The sequence below is a fragment of the Panulirus ornatus genome, chromosome 58 (assembly GCF_036320965.1).
Source record: "Panulirus ornatus isolate Po-2019 chromosome 58, ASM3632096v1, whole genome shotgun sequence".
NCBI classification, from domain to species: domain Eukaryota; kingdom Metazoa; phylum Arthropoda; class Malacostraca; order Decapoda; family Palinuridae; genus Panulirus; species Panulirus ornatus.
In genome coordinates, this window is record NC_092281.1 from 445,254 (window position 1) to 458,661 (window position 13,408).

Below are 13,408 nucleotides of genomic sequence, written 5' to 3' on the forward strand. Positions count from 1 at the left end.
ACAGGCATATACATATATACACATGAACATATTCATACTTGCTGCCTTCATCCATTCCAGTCACCACCCCACCACACAATAAATAGCATTTCTAAAAGGGGAAACAGAAGAAGGAGTCAAGCAGGGAGTGCTCATCCTCCTCAAAAGCTCAGTGTGTCTAAATGTGTGTGGATGTTACAAAATGAGAATAAAGGAGAGATAGATTGTATGTTTGAGGAAAGGAACAAGGATGTTTTCGCTCTGAGTGAAACAAAGCTCAAGGGCAAAGGGGAAGAGTAGTTTGGGAATGTCTTGGGAGTAAAGCTAGGGGTTAGCAAGAGGCCAAGAGCAAAGGAAGGAGGAGAGGCACTACTCCTGAAGAAGGAGTTATGGGAGTATGAGATAGAGTGTAAGAAAGTAAACTCTAGGTTCGTGTGGGTAAAACTGAAAGTGAATGGAGAGAGATGGGTGATTATTGGTGCCAATGCACCTGGTCATGAGAAGAAAGATCATGACAGGCAAGTGTTTTGGGAACAGCTGAGTGAGTGTGTTAGCAGCTTTGATGCACGAGACCGGGTTATAGTGACGGGTGATTTGAATGCAAAGGTGAGTAATGTGGCAGTTCAGGGTATGACTGGTGTACATAGGGCGTTCGTTGCTGTAAATGGAGACAGTGAAGAACTTGTGGATTTTTGTGCTGAAAAAGAACGGGTGATTGGGAATACCTGGTTTAAAAAGAGAGATATACAGAAGTATACATATGTGAGTAGGGGAGATGGTCAAAGGGCGATATTGGATTACATGTTAATTGATAGGCGTGTACAAGAGAGACTTTTGGATGTAAATGTTCTGAGAGGGGCAGCTGGAGGGATGTCTGATCACTATCTTGTGGAGGCATAGGTGAAGATTTGTAGAGGTTTTCAAAAAAGAAAAGAGACTGTTGGGGTGAAGAGTGGTGAGAGTAGGTGAACTAAGAAAGGAGACTTACGAGAGGAAGTATCAGGAGAGATTGAGTATAGAATGGCAAAAGGTGAGAGCAAATGACGTGAGAGGAGTGGGGGAGAAATGAGATGTATTTAGGGAAGCAGTGATAGCTAGTGCAAAAGATGCATGTGGAATGAGAAAGGTGGGAGGTGGGCAGATTAGAAAGGGTAGTGAGTGGTGGGATAAAAAGTATGGTTGCTACTGAAGAAGAAGAGAAAGGCGCTCGGACAATTTTTGCAGAGAAGTAGTGCAAATGACTGGGAAATGTATAAAAGAAAGAGGCAAGAGGTCAAGAGAAAGGAGCAAGAGGTGAAAAAGAGGGTGAATGAGAGCTGGAGTGAGAGAGTATCATTAAATATTAGGGAAAATAAAAAGATGTTTTGAAAGGAGGTAAATACCATGAGTAAGACAAGAGTAAAAAATGGGAACATTGGTGAAGGGGTGAAGAATATATGGGGTGGGAGGCAAGTTGTTAGAAGCAGGGAAAAGTTTTTATCAAGGATGTAAGGCATGTGTACGAGTAGGAAGAGAGGAAAAAGATTGGTTCTCAGTGAATGCTGGTTTGCAGCAGGGGTGCATGATGTCTCCATGGTTGTTTAATCTGTTTATGAATAGGGCTGTTACGGAGGTGAATGCAAGAGTTTTGGAAAGAGGGGCAAGTATGCAGTCTGTTGTGGATGAGAGAGCTTGGGAAAAGAGTCAGTTGTTCGCTGAGGATAAAGCGCTGGTGGCTGATTCGGGTGAGAAACTGCAGAAGCTGGTGACTGAAACTGATAAAGTGTGTGAAAAAAGAAAGCTGAGAGTAAATGTGAATAAGAGCAAGGTTATTGGGTGCAGAAGGGTTGAGGGAGAAGTCAGTTGGGAGGTAAGTTTGAATGGAGAAAAACTGGAGGAAGAGAAGTGTTTTAGAGATCTGGGAGTGGATCTGGCAGCGGATGGAACCATGGAAGCAGAAGTGAGTTACAGGGTGGGGGAGGGGTTGAAAGTTCTGGGAGCGTTGAAAAATGTGTGGAGGCGAGAACATTATCTCGTAAAGCAAAAATGGGTATGTTTGAAGGTATAGTGGTTCCAACAATGTCATATATGTCATATGGTTGCGAGGCGTGGGCTACAGATAGAGTTGTGCGGAGGAGGGTGGATGTGTTGGAAATGAGATGTTTGAGGACAATATGTGGTGTGAGGTGGTTTGATTGAGTAAGTAATGAAAGGGTAAGAGAGATGTGTGGTAATAAGAAGAGTGTTGCTGAGAGAGCAGAAGAGGGTATTTTGAAAAGGTTTGGTCAGTGGGAGACCAAACTGGAGGTGGAAAGATGGAGTGGAAAAGATTTTGAGCGATTGGGGCCTGAACATGTAGTAGGGTGAAAGGCATGCAAGGAATAGAGTGAACTGGAACAATGTGGTATACCTGGGTCGACGTGCTGTCAGTGCATTGAACCAGGGCATGTGAAGCATCTAGGGTAAACCATGGAAAGTTCTGTGGGGTGCCTGAGGTTGGTGACTGAGTTTGGTAGTGTGTGAAAGAAGAAAGCTGAGAGTAAATGTGAATAAGAGCAAGGTTATTAGGTACAGGAAGGTTGAGGGACAAGTCAATTGGTAGGTAAGTTTGAATGGAGAAAAACTGGAGGAAGTGAAGTGTTTTAGATATCTATGAGAGGATTTGGCAGCAGATAGAAACATGGAAGCAGAAGTGAATCATAGGGTGGAGGAGGGGGCGAAAGTTCTGGGGTCATTGAAAAATGTGTGGAAGTCGAGAACGTTCTCCTGGAAAGCAAAAATGGGTATGTTTGAGGGACTAGTGGTTCCAACAATGTTATATGGTTGTGAGGTGTGGGCTATAGATAGAGTTGTGTGGAGGAGGGTGAATGTGCTGAAAATGAGATGTTTGAGGACAATATGTGGTGTGAAGTGGTTTGATCGAGTAAGTAATGAAAGGGTAAGAGTGATGTGTGGAAATAAAAAGTGTGTGGTTGAGAAAGCATTGACAAAGAGGATATATGTGTCAGAGGTGGAGGGAATGAGAAGTGGGAGACCAAATTGGAGGTGGAAATATGGAGTGAAAAAGATTCTGAGTGATCACGGCCTGAACATGCAGGAGGGTGAAAGGCGTGCAAGGAATAGAGTGAATTGGAACGATGTGGTATACCGGGGTCGACAGGCTGTCAATGGATTGAACCAGGGCATGTAAGGCGTCTGGGGTAAACCATGGAAAGTTTTAAGGGGCCTGAATATGGAAAGGGAACTATGGTTTCGGTGCATTATATATGACAGCTAGAGATTGAGTGTGAACGAACATGACCTTTGTTGTCTTTTCCTAGTGCTACCTCATGCACGTGCGGGGGTAGGGGGTTGTCATTTTCATGTGTAGCGGGGTGGCGACGGGAATGAATAAGGGCAGACAGTGTGAATTATGTACATGTGTATATATGTATATGTCTGTGTGTATATATATGCATACATTGAAATGTATAGGTATGTATATGTGCATGTGTTGACGTGTATGTATATACATGTGTATGTGGGTGGGTTGAGCCATTCTTTCATCCGTTTCCTTGTGCTACCTCGCTAACGTGGAAGACAGCAACAAAGTATAATAAATATAATAAATATAAATATCATTTATTTATTTATTCATTTTGCTTTGTCACTGTTTCCCGCGGCAGCGAGGTAGCGCAAGGAAACAGACGAAAGAATGGCCCAACCCACCCACATACACATGTATATACATACGCGTCCACACACGCAAATATACATACCTATACATCTCAATGTATACATATATATACACACAAAGACATATACATATATACACATGTAAATAATTCATACTGTCTGCCTTTATTCATTCCCATCGCCACCTCGCCACACATGAAATAACAACCCCCTTCCCCCTCATGTGTGCGAGGTAGCACCAGGAAAGACAACAAAGGCCCCATTCGTTCACACTCAGTGTCTAGCTGTCATATAATAATGCACCAAAACCACAGTTCCCTTTCCACATCCGGGCCCTACACAACTTTCCATGGTTTAGCCCAGACGCTTCACATGCCCTGGTTCAATCCATTGACAGCACGTCGACCCCAGTTCACCACATTGTTCCAATTCACTCTATTCCTTACACGCCTTTCACCCTCCTGCATGTTCAGGCCCCGATAACTCAAAATCTTTTTCACTCCATCTTTCCACCTCCAATTTGGTCTTCCACTTCTCCTCGTTCCCTCCACCTCTGACACATATATCCTCTTGGTCAATCTTTCCTCACTCATTCTCTCCATGTGACCAAACCATTTCAAAACACCCTCTTCTGCTCTCTCAACCACACTCTTTTTATTACCACACATCTCTCTTACCCTATTATTACTTACTCGATCAAACCACCTCACACCACATACTGTCCTTAAACATCTCATTTCCAGCACATCCACCCTCCTCCGCACAACTCTATCCATGGCCCATGCCTCGCAACCATATAACATTGTTGGAACCACTATTCCTTCAAACATACCCATTTTTGCTTTCCGAGGTAATGTTCTCGACTTCCACACATTCTTCAACGCTCCCAGAACTTTCACCCCCTCCCCCACCCTATGATTCACTTCCACTTACATGGTTCCATCTGCTGCCAAATCCACTCCCAGATATCTAAAACAATTCACTTCCTCCAGTTTTTCTCCATTCAAACTTACCTCCAAATTGACTTGACCCTCACCCTACTGTACCTAATAACCTTGCTCTTATTCACATTTACTCTTAGCTTTCCTCTTTCACACACTTTACCAAACTCAGTCACCAGCTTCTGCAGTTTCTCACATGAATCAGCCACCAGCGCTGTATCATCATCGAGCAACAACTGACTCACTTCCCAAGCTCTCTCATCCACAACAGACTTCATACTTGCCCCTCTCTCCAAAACTCTTGCATTCACCTCCCTAACAACCCCATCCATAAACATATTAAACAACCATGGAGACATCACACACCCCTGCCACAAACCTACATTCACTGAGAACCAATCACTTTCCTCTCTTCCTACACGTACACATGCCTTACATCCTCGATACAAACTTTTCACTGCTTCTAACAACTTGCCTCCCACACCATATATTCTTAATACCTTCCACAGAGCATCTCTATCAACTCTATCATATGCCTTCTCCAGATCCATAAATGCTACATACAAATCCATTTGCTTTTCGAAGAATTTCTCACATACATTCTTCAAAACAAACACCTGACCCACACATCCTCTACCACTTCTGGAACCACACTGCTCTTCCCCAATCTGATGCTCTGTACATGCCTTCACACTCTCAATCAATACCCTCCCATATAATTTACCAGGAATACTCAACAAATATATATATATATATATATATATATATATATATATATATATATATATATATATATATATATACTGAGTTTGGTAAAGTGTGTGAAAGAAGAAAGTTAAGAGTAAATGTGAATAAGAGCAAGGTTATTAGGTACAGTAGGGTTGAGGGTCAAGTCAATTGGGAGGTGAGTTTGAATGGAGAAAAACTGGAGGAAGTGAAGTGTTTTAGATATCTGGGAGTGGATCTGGCAGCGGATGGAACCATGGAAGCGGAAGTGGATCATAGGGTGGGGGAGGGGGCGAAAATTCTGGGAGCCTTGAAGAATGTGTGGAAGTCGAGAACATTATCCCGGAAAGCAAAAATGGGTATGTTTGAAGGAATAGTGGTTCCAACAATGTTGTATGGTTGCGAGGCGTGGGCTATGGATAGAGTTGTGCGCAGGAGGATGGATGTGCTGGAAATGAGATGTTTGAGGACAATGTGTGGTGTGAGGTGGTTTGATCGAGTAAGTAACGTAAGGGTAAGAGAGATGTGTGGAAATAAAAAGAGCGTGGTTGAGAGAGCAGAAGAGGGTGTTTTGAAATGGTTTGGGCACATGGAGAGAATGAGTGAGGAAAGATTGACCAAGAGGATATATGCGTTGGAGGTGGAGGGAACGAGGAGAAGAGGGAGACCAAATTGGAGGTGGAAAGATGGAGTGAAAAAGATTTTGTGTGATCGGGGCCTGAACATGCAGGAGGGTGAAAGGAGGGCAAGGAATAGAGTGAATTGGAGCGATGTGGTATACCGGGGTTGACGTGCTGTCAGTGGATTGAATCAAGGCATGTGAAGCGTCTGGGGTAAACCATGGAAAGCTATGTAGGTATGTATATTTGCATGTGTGGACGTATGTATATACATGTGTATGGGGGTGGGTTGGGCCATTTCTTTCGTCTGTTTCCTTGCGCTACCTCGCAAACGCGGGAGACAGCGACAAAACAAAAAAAAAACAAAAAAAAAATTGAGCACTCACCTTTGTCCCCTTTGCCTTTGTACAATGGCACTATGCAAGCATTCCGCTAATCCTCAGGCACCTCACCATGAATCATACATACATTAAATAACCTTACCAACCAGTCAACAACACAGTCACCCCCTTTTTTAATAAATTCCACTGCAATGCCATCCAAACCCGCTGCCTTGCCGGCTTTCATCTTCCGCAAAGCTTTTACTATCCCTGGGGATAAGATAGAAAAAATACTTCCCATGTATTCCCTGCGTCTCATAAAAGGCGACTAAAAAGGAAAGAAGCGGGGGGCTTAAATCCTCCCCTCCCATTTTTTTCTACTTTTCTGAAAGAAGGGACAATGAAAGAGGTCAAGTGAAGATATTCCCTCCAAGGCTCAGTGCTCTGTTTTCAACGCTACCTCACGGACACGGGAAATAGTGAATATGTATGAAAAAAAATTCATTCATTATACTTGATCATCGTTTCCCGCGTTAGCAAGGTAGCGACCGGAAACAGAATAAGAAAAACCCATCCACTTATATACACACATATATACATACACGCAAATACACGTACATATACATGTACTGTCAAAGGAGAGATGAGAGTTGTGAGGAGTTTTTGATAGAATGTCGGGTAGAAACTTGGTCTTGGAGGCATTAAACTTAACAAGATTTTGTCTACCCCATTGAGATATCCTATCCAAGGCCTAGTTTACTGAGGAAGCTGTGTCAAGACAAGATACAGATCAAGTGAGAGAGAGAGGGGAGCACAACTGAAGGATGAGGGTGAATGTAGTGTTAAGTCATCAGTAAATGAGTGCACTGGATTATTTGTGGAGGAGAGTAATTAAGGGGAAAAAGGTGTAGGGGACAGGACAGAACCTTGAGGAACACCAATGTTGATAGAGAAAAGGGGGAAGGCTGGTCAAATAACAACCACAGACACAGAGCAGGTGGAGAGGAAGCTAGATATGAAGAAGCAAAGCGAGGGAGGGAAGCCAAAAGAGGGGAGCTTAGAGATGAAACACTGATGCCTCACTGTCAAAAGCTCTGGATATGTTTAGGGCAAATATACGACCCCAAAATTTTTCAGGAATGATGACCAGACATTAGTAAGATAGGAAATAATATCACCGGTGGATCTCACCTTACAGACATCATACCGGTGATACGAGAGAAGAGTTTTGAGATGTTTAAGGATACAGGAGTTGAGGGAGGATTCAAAGAGACTGGAAATGGTAGATGTCAAAGCAACAGGACGATATCTATAGGGTCAGAACTATTACCCTTCCTAGGAATGGAATGTATCAATGCATGCTTCTAAGGAGAAGGAAAAGTTTTGGTTTTCAAGCAAAGACAGAGCAAATTAGCAAGTACACTCTTTCAGAACACAGGAAAGGATGCCATCAGGACCATAAGACTTGCTTGCATCCACAGAGAGAAGTGATTTTTGGACAGTCTGAAAAGAGATTACAGGAAGGGGCATAGGATTAGTAAGAGGAGCATCTGATGGAGTTAGAGGAGAATCAGAAACCAAAGAGAGATGCTTTGTCTATGAGAAAGACAGCTAAAGTACCATCACAACAGAAAAGTGAAGGAAAGGAAAAACAACAAAAGTTGTTAAAGATGGCCTTAGCTAAAGACCAGAAAGACTTATCAGTGGATGACAAGAAGAGGTTATCGCACTTACTCTCAATACAGGAACACTTTGCCTCATAGATAACATGCCTGCAAAGATTACAAGCAGTGATAAAAGCTGAATGGGGGCTAGAGGGAGGAGAGTGTTCCAAGCCCAATATGCCTGATCCCTTGTCTGAATGGCCTCAAAACAGGAGCAGTTGAACCATAGATTGGATAAAGAGGTCGTCTTGGAGGAAAAGGGGATAAATGCTTCCATTCCCAAAAGAATAACACCTGCTATGCATTTAGCAAAGTCAAAAGCATCGCCACATGTGACAGTAATTTACCCGAGGAAAGTCAGAAAAGAAGGGTGCCATTATCATAGATACATATATGAGGGTGTGATCAGATGAACCAACTGGGGCAATATTGCAAACTTACTGCAGGATGGACTAGAGATGGAAAACAAATCCAGAATGTTAGGAGAGTGGTCACAGTGGTCAGGAATATGGGTGGGATGGAAGATAATTTGCTCTAAATCATTGAGAATGGAAAACATGAGGACTTCAATCCCTCCACCATCCATATGGGAGGAATTCAACTATTCCCTATGGTGAACTCTGAAATCCCCGAGGTAAAGGATCTCAGCTTGTGGGTGAAGGGATGTCACAGTCTCATGGCAAAAGCTTACAGTTGTATATAAAATTTGTAGAATTAGGAGAGCGATATGCAAAACAGAGGAAAAGTGTGATAGCTGGGAGACGGATCTTGAGCCATATAACATCATAGCTTGAGGACTCAAAGTCCTTGAGACATAACAGCTGTGTTGATGTTGGAATAAGCACAAACACCATCTTTGAACCGGAACCAATTGGGCTGTCATACATTTTACCCTGACTTATTTCTGGTATGTTCAATGTCATTCTTGAAGACTTAACAACTCTGTATCTTCCCTTTTGAGAGACTTTAAGGCTTAAGACAATTTCTTTTATACTTTCAATTTGTTTCCATGCATAGATTATCATACTTCTTTCTCTTATTTCAAGGCTATAAAGCTGCTATTCAATGTGGTACATCCCCTTGATTTTGCTTGTGAAGTGCTTCCGAATTCTTTCCAATATGCTTATTCTTAAGCTTTTTGTAAGTGAACATACAACACAGACATATCTAATAGTATTCAATATGGTTTCTTATATACATCTAAATCCTTTTCATCAATATGATTCTATCACATGGAGAATGTTCTCAAAATCATATCACTTATAACTTGACATGATAGTGTTATCTTCTCAGTATGTTCACTGAAATCTAGTTTCTCATTTATGATGATACTCAAAATTTTTACATTTATCCCACTTTCTATCACTTTCCCTGTTGGGCCATTACATGGTACCATTAATGACTACTTCCTTGTTCTAAGTATAATTTCAACATTAATTTCTATTAATGTGTGTGCACTCAGTAAAAAAAGTATCAGTGCACAATATGAGTAAAACATTACGACACAGGACCAAAGGCTACAGAGAAATTTGTGTCTGACCTGCTATACACTGGTAGCCCTGATGATACCAGGGTGCCACATAAGATACTAGCAAAATATACTGTTAAATATTTAAGGAATGTCATCTGTAGCACCTGTTTCAGCACATCACTGAATCCACCATGCTGCTGTGCTTTGGTGAACACTAAGTAGCTGGGCAATATCACAAACACTGTAGCCCTCATTATGAAAGGCTACAGTAGCTTTGCAGATTGCATGTGAAGTTTCCATCATGACTGGCATGATCACAAGATTGGTTGCTGACAATGACTAAGATAACTGAAATGCTACAATGTGGTGTGTTCCAAGAGTTGAGTAACAAAACTGTGAACCTTGTCTCAGGTTTCACAATATTCGCTGTGTGGTTCAAATCTGATGAACCAATGACAGCCAGGCATACCAACTTTCACAAAACATTAGGAACTGGTTAAATCATCATGAAAGGAATTGGACCCATTGTGCAACAATACTTTTATTACCGACTGTACATATGTTTGTCTTATTTTTTTATTTTGATTTGTGTATTATGTACATAACACAGTAATGTTGTTTGTGCATTGTAGTATAAATATCACAGTATACAATATTCTAACAGATTCAGAAGCACTCATCTTCATTCCCTATAATGATACTGTTATTTTCTTTTCTTCTTCATACATTTCATATTAACAAAAGAAGCTTGAGCTGGACTCTCTTCACTATGATAGGATTTTCCTGGACTTACATTTGCAATGCTGAAGCAGATTTCTTTAAAATCTAATATAATGATAAAAGCTACAGGATAATTCATCAACAGTCTGTGTACTTTAGCATTGTAATATAAAGAAATGAAATTATTGTGATTAGTAAATTTCTGCGGTTCATTAGCAACCTTCTCTCACCATATCTCAATCACTTATGGGTTACATGGACAGGTCTGTGAACTGATAATTACTTCAATAATCTTCGATGTTATTGAGGTTATCAGGTATATCAAAATGCCATGATGGGACATATTAGAGCCAATCTTACCTAAAAAAATATACATCACAATGTAAGCCAATCTTACCTAAAGAAATATACATCACAATGTAAAATAAGAACATTACATTCATACTCACTTAGCAGTATCTGTACCCCTTCCAGTCCAAGTTTTTTCTCTCTCTCATTTCAACTGAATTTCTTTAACACATTAGAAAAAAGTTTATCTATATACAAAACATGCAAAAAAAATTGCTCTTTATCTTTTGATGACTGAATGTGCAGACAAACAAGCTTTTAGATGACACACAACACACCACTGCTGCACCTCTGTGGCCTAGAGCAAAACTATCCCACCTTGTAATGGACGAGACACAGATTTTGCCTGTTGTCATCTTGAAAAAAAAAAGCAACCTGGAAGTATGTTTGCCCAACTATATGGCAGAGAGTCATTGAATAATGATGGGTAAGAGAATCAGTGGTGCAGTCATCAGCACAGCTGAATAAGAATTACATAGACTCATTCCAAACCTAGTCAATGCAACTGATTTACAACCAACCTACTTGCTCATCCTCCTCTTGGAGCTAGTTTATAAATGGTTGAACAACATAATCTAAGGTCTGAATCTATGATGGCCATGACTGGATGTACAACTGTCTGACGCATGGGGTGGCGCCAGGAATGGATGAAGGCGAGCAAGTTGGAATATGTGCATGTGTATAAATGTATATGTATGTGTTTATGTATATATGGTTGCGAGGCATGAGCTATAGATAAGGTTGCATGGAGGAGGGTGGATGTTTTGGAAATGAAATCTTTGAGGACAATATGTGGTGTGATGTGGTTTGATCGAGTTAGTAATGAAAGGATAAGAAAAATGTGTGGAAATAAAAAGTGTGGTTGATACAGCAGAAGAGGATGTGTTGAAATGGTTTGGACATATGGAGAGAATGAGTGAGGAAAGATTGACAAAGAGGATATATGTGTCAGAGGTGGAGGGAAGAAGGAGACATGGAAGACCAAATTCAAGGTGGAAATGTGAAGTGAAAAAGATTTTAAGCACTCAGGCCCTGAACATACAGGAGGGTGAAAGGCATGCTAGAAACAGAGTGAATTGGAATGATGTGGTATACTGGGGTCGACGTGCTGTCAATGGATTTAACCAGGGTATGTGAAGCATCTGAGGTAAACCATGGAAAGGTTTGTGGGACCTGGATGTGGATAGGGATCTGTGGTTTCGGTGCATCACACATGACAGCTAGAGACCGAGTGTGAATGAGTGTGGCCTTTTTTTTTTTTTTGTCTTTTCCTTGTGCTACCTCGCTGAAAGGGTAAGTGGGATGCTATTTCCTGTGTGATGGGGTAGCGACATGAATGGATGAAGGCAAGCATGAATACGTGCATGTGGATATATGTATATGTCTGTGTATGTATATGTTGGTATGTATATGTTGATATGTATATGTATGTATATGGGCATGTATGGGCATTTAGGTATATATATGTGTATATGAGTAGTTGGGCCATTCTTTGTCTGTTCCCTTGTGGTACCTCGCTGACACAGGAAACTGATTAAATATAATAAATATAATGAATTAATATCTATACATATATACATATATGTATGTGTATGCATATATGTGTTTATATGAGTGGATGGGTCTTTCTTCGTCTGTTTCTGGGTGTTAACCTTCCTAACATGGGAAACAACAATCAATAAAATATATAAATGTCACATAAACGATAAGCCCTTTTTCAGGTTTTTAGGGCTTCATATCGGTCACATCTATCTCGTGAATAATTACAGTCAAGTGATTAAAATGCTTATTTTAAAGAGTAATGGAACAGTAGTATATCACCTGCCCTATTCCTAGCATTAGAGCCTCTTAAACTCACTGGATATTCTTATAAATGCATACAATCTGTTGTTTTCTTTCCATTTAAACAGGAAATACAGCAGAAAGAAAGCATACTTTACATCAACAAAAAATATAAAGAGCCATTCCTACTACATAAAAAAAATACTCTTATGCAACATAAAAGTAAAATCATAATTAGAGAATCCAGAAATGTAATCCTATATGCCAACAGATCATTCCACACAAACAATACTACAATAAACAACATTCTCATTATTTTCTTACCTGTTCCTGAATTGGTCACTGCTGGGTTGGTTGCACCAAAAGCTGACCCAAAAGCTGTAAAATCAATTGAAAGAAAAAATCTTAACACCTAATGATCAACAGAATTACAAGAATCAAGTGAGCAGTGATATTACAAACACAGCATCAGATATGCAATGAGATTATGCTTCTTAAACACCATAGCTTCTGACAAATACCAAATCATTCTGATTTATTTATCATTCTATTTATTATACTTTGTCACTATCTCCCGCACTAGTGAGGTAGTGCAAGGAAACAGATGAAAGAGTGACCCAACCCACCCACATACACATGTATATACATACACGTCCACACACGCACATATACATACCTATCCATTTCAATGTATACATATATATATACACACACACAGACATATACATATATACACATGTACATAACTCATACTGTCTGCCCTTATTCATTCCCGTCACCACCCCATCACACATGAAATGACAACCCCCTCCCCCGACATGTGTGCGAGGTAGCACTAAGAAAAGACACAAAAGCCACGTTTGTTCACACTCAGTCTCTAGCTGTCATGTATAATGCACTGAAACCACAGCTCCCTTTCCACATCCAGGCCCCACAGAACTTTCCATGGTTTACCCCAGATGCTTCACATGCCCTGGTTCAATACATTGACAGCATGTCAACCCCGGTTTACCACATCGTTCCAATTCACTCTATTCCTTACACGCCTTTCACCCTCCTGCATGTTAAGGCCCCAATCACTCAAAATCTTTTTTACTCCATCTTTCCACCTCCAATTTGGTCTCCCACTCCTCTCATTCCCTCCACCTCTGACACATTTATCCTCTCTGTCAATCTTTCCTCA

At 40.8% G+C, this 13,408-nt stretch overlaps 1 protein-coding gene across 13 annotated transcripts in view; it reads right to left on the reverse strand.

Annotated features, from left to right (window-relative positions):
* Nup54 (nuclear pore complex protein Nup54) overlaps nucleotides 1-13,408 on the reverse strand; it is a 222,087-nt gene that overhangs the window by 92,945 nt on the left and 115,734 nt on the right. For all 13 annotated transcript variants that reach the window (XM_071695765.1, XM_071695763.1, XM_071695759.1 and 10 more), the window contains one exon: nucleotides 12,550-12,603. In XM_071695765.1, the coding sequence (XP_071551866.1) occupies nucleotides 12,550-12,603 (54 nt within the window). The remainder of the gene's footprint in view (nucleotides 1-12,549; nucleotides 12,604-13,408) is intronic.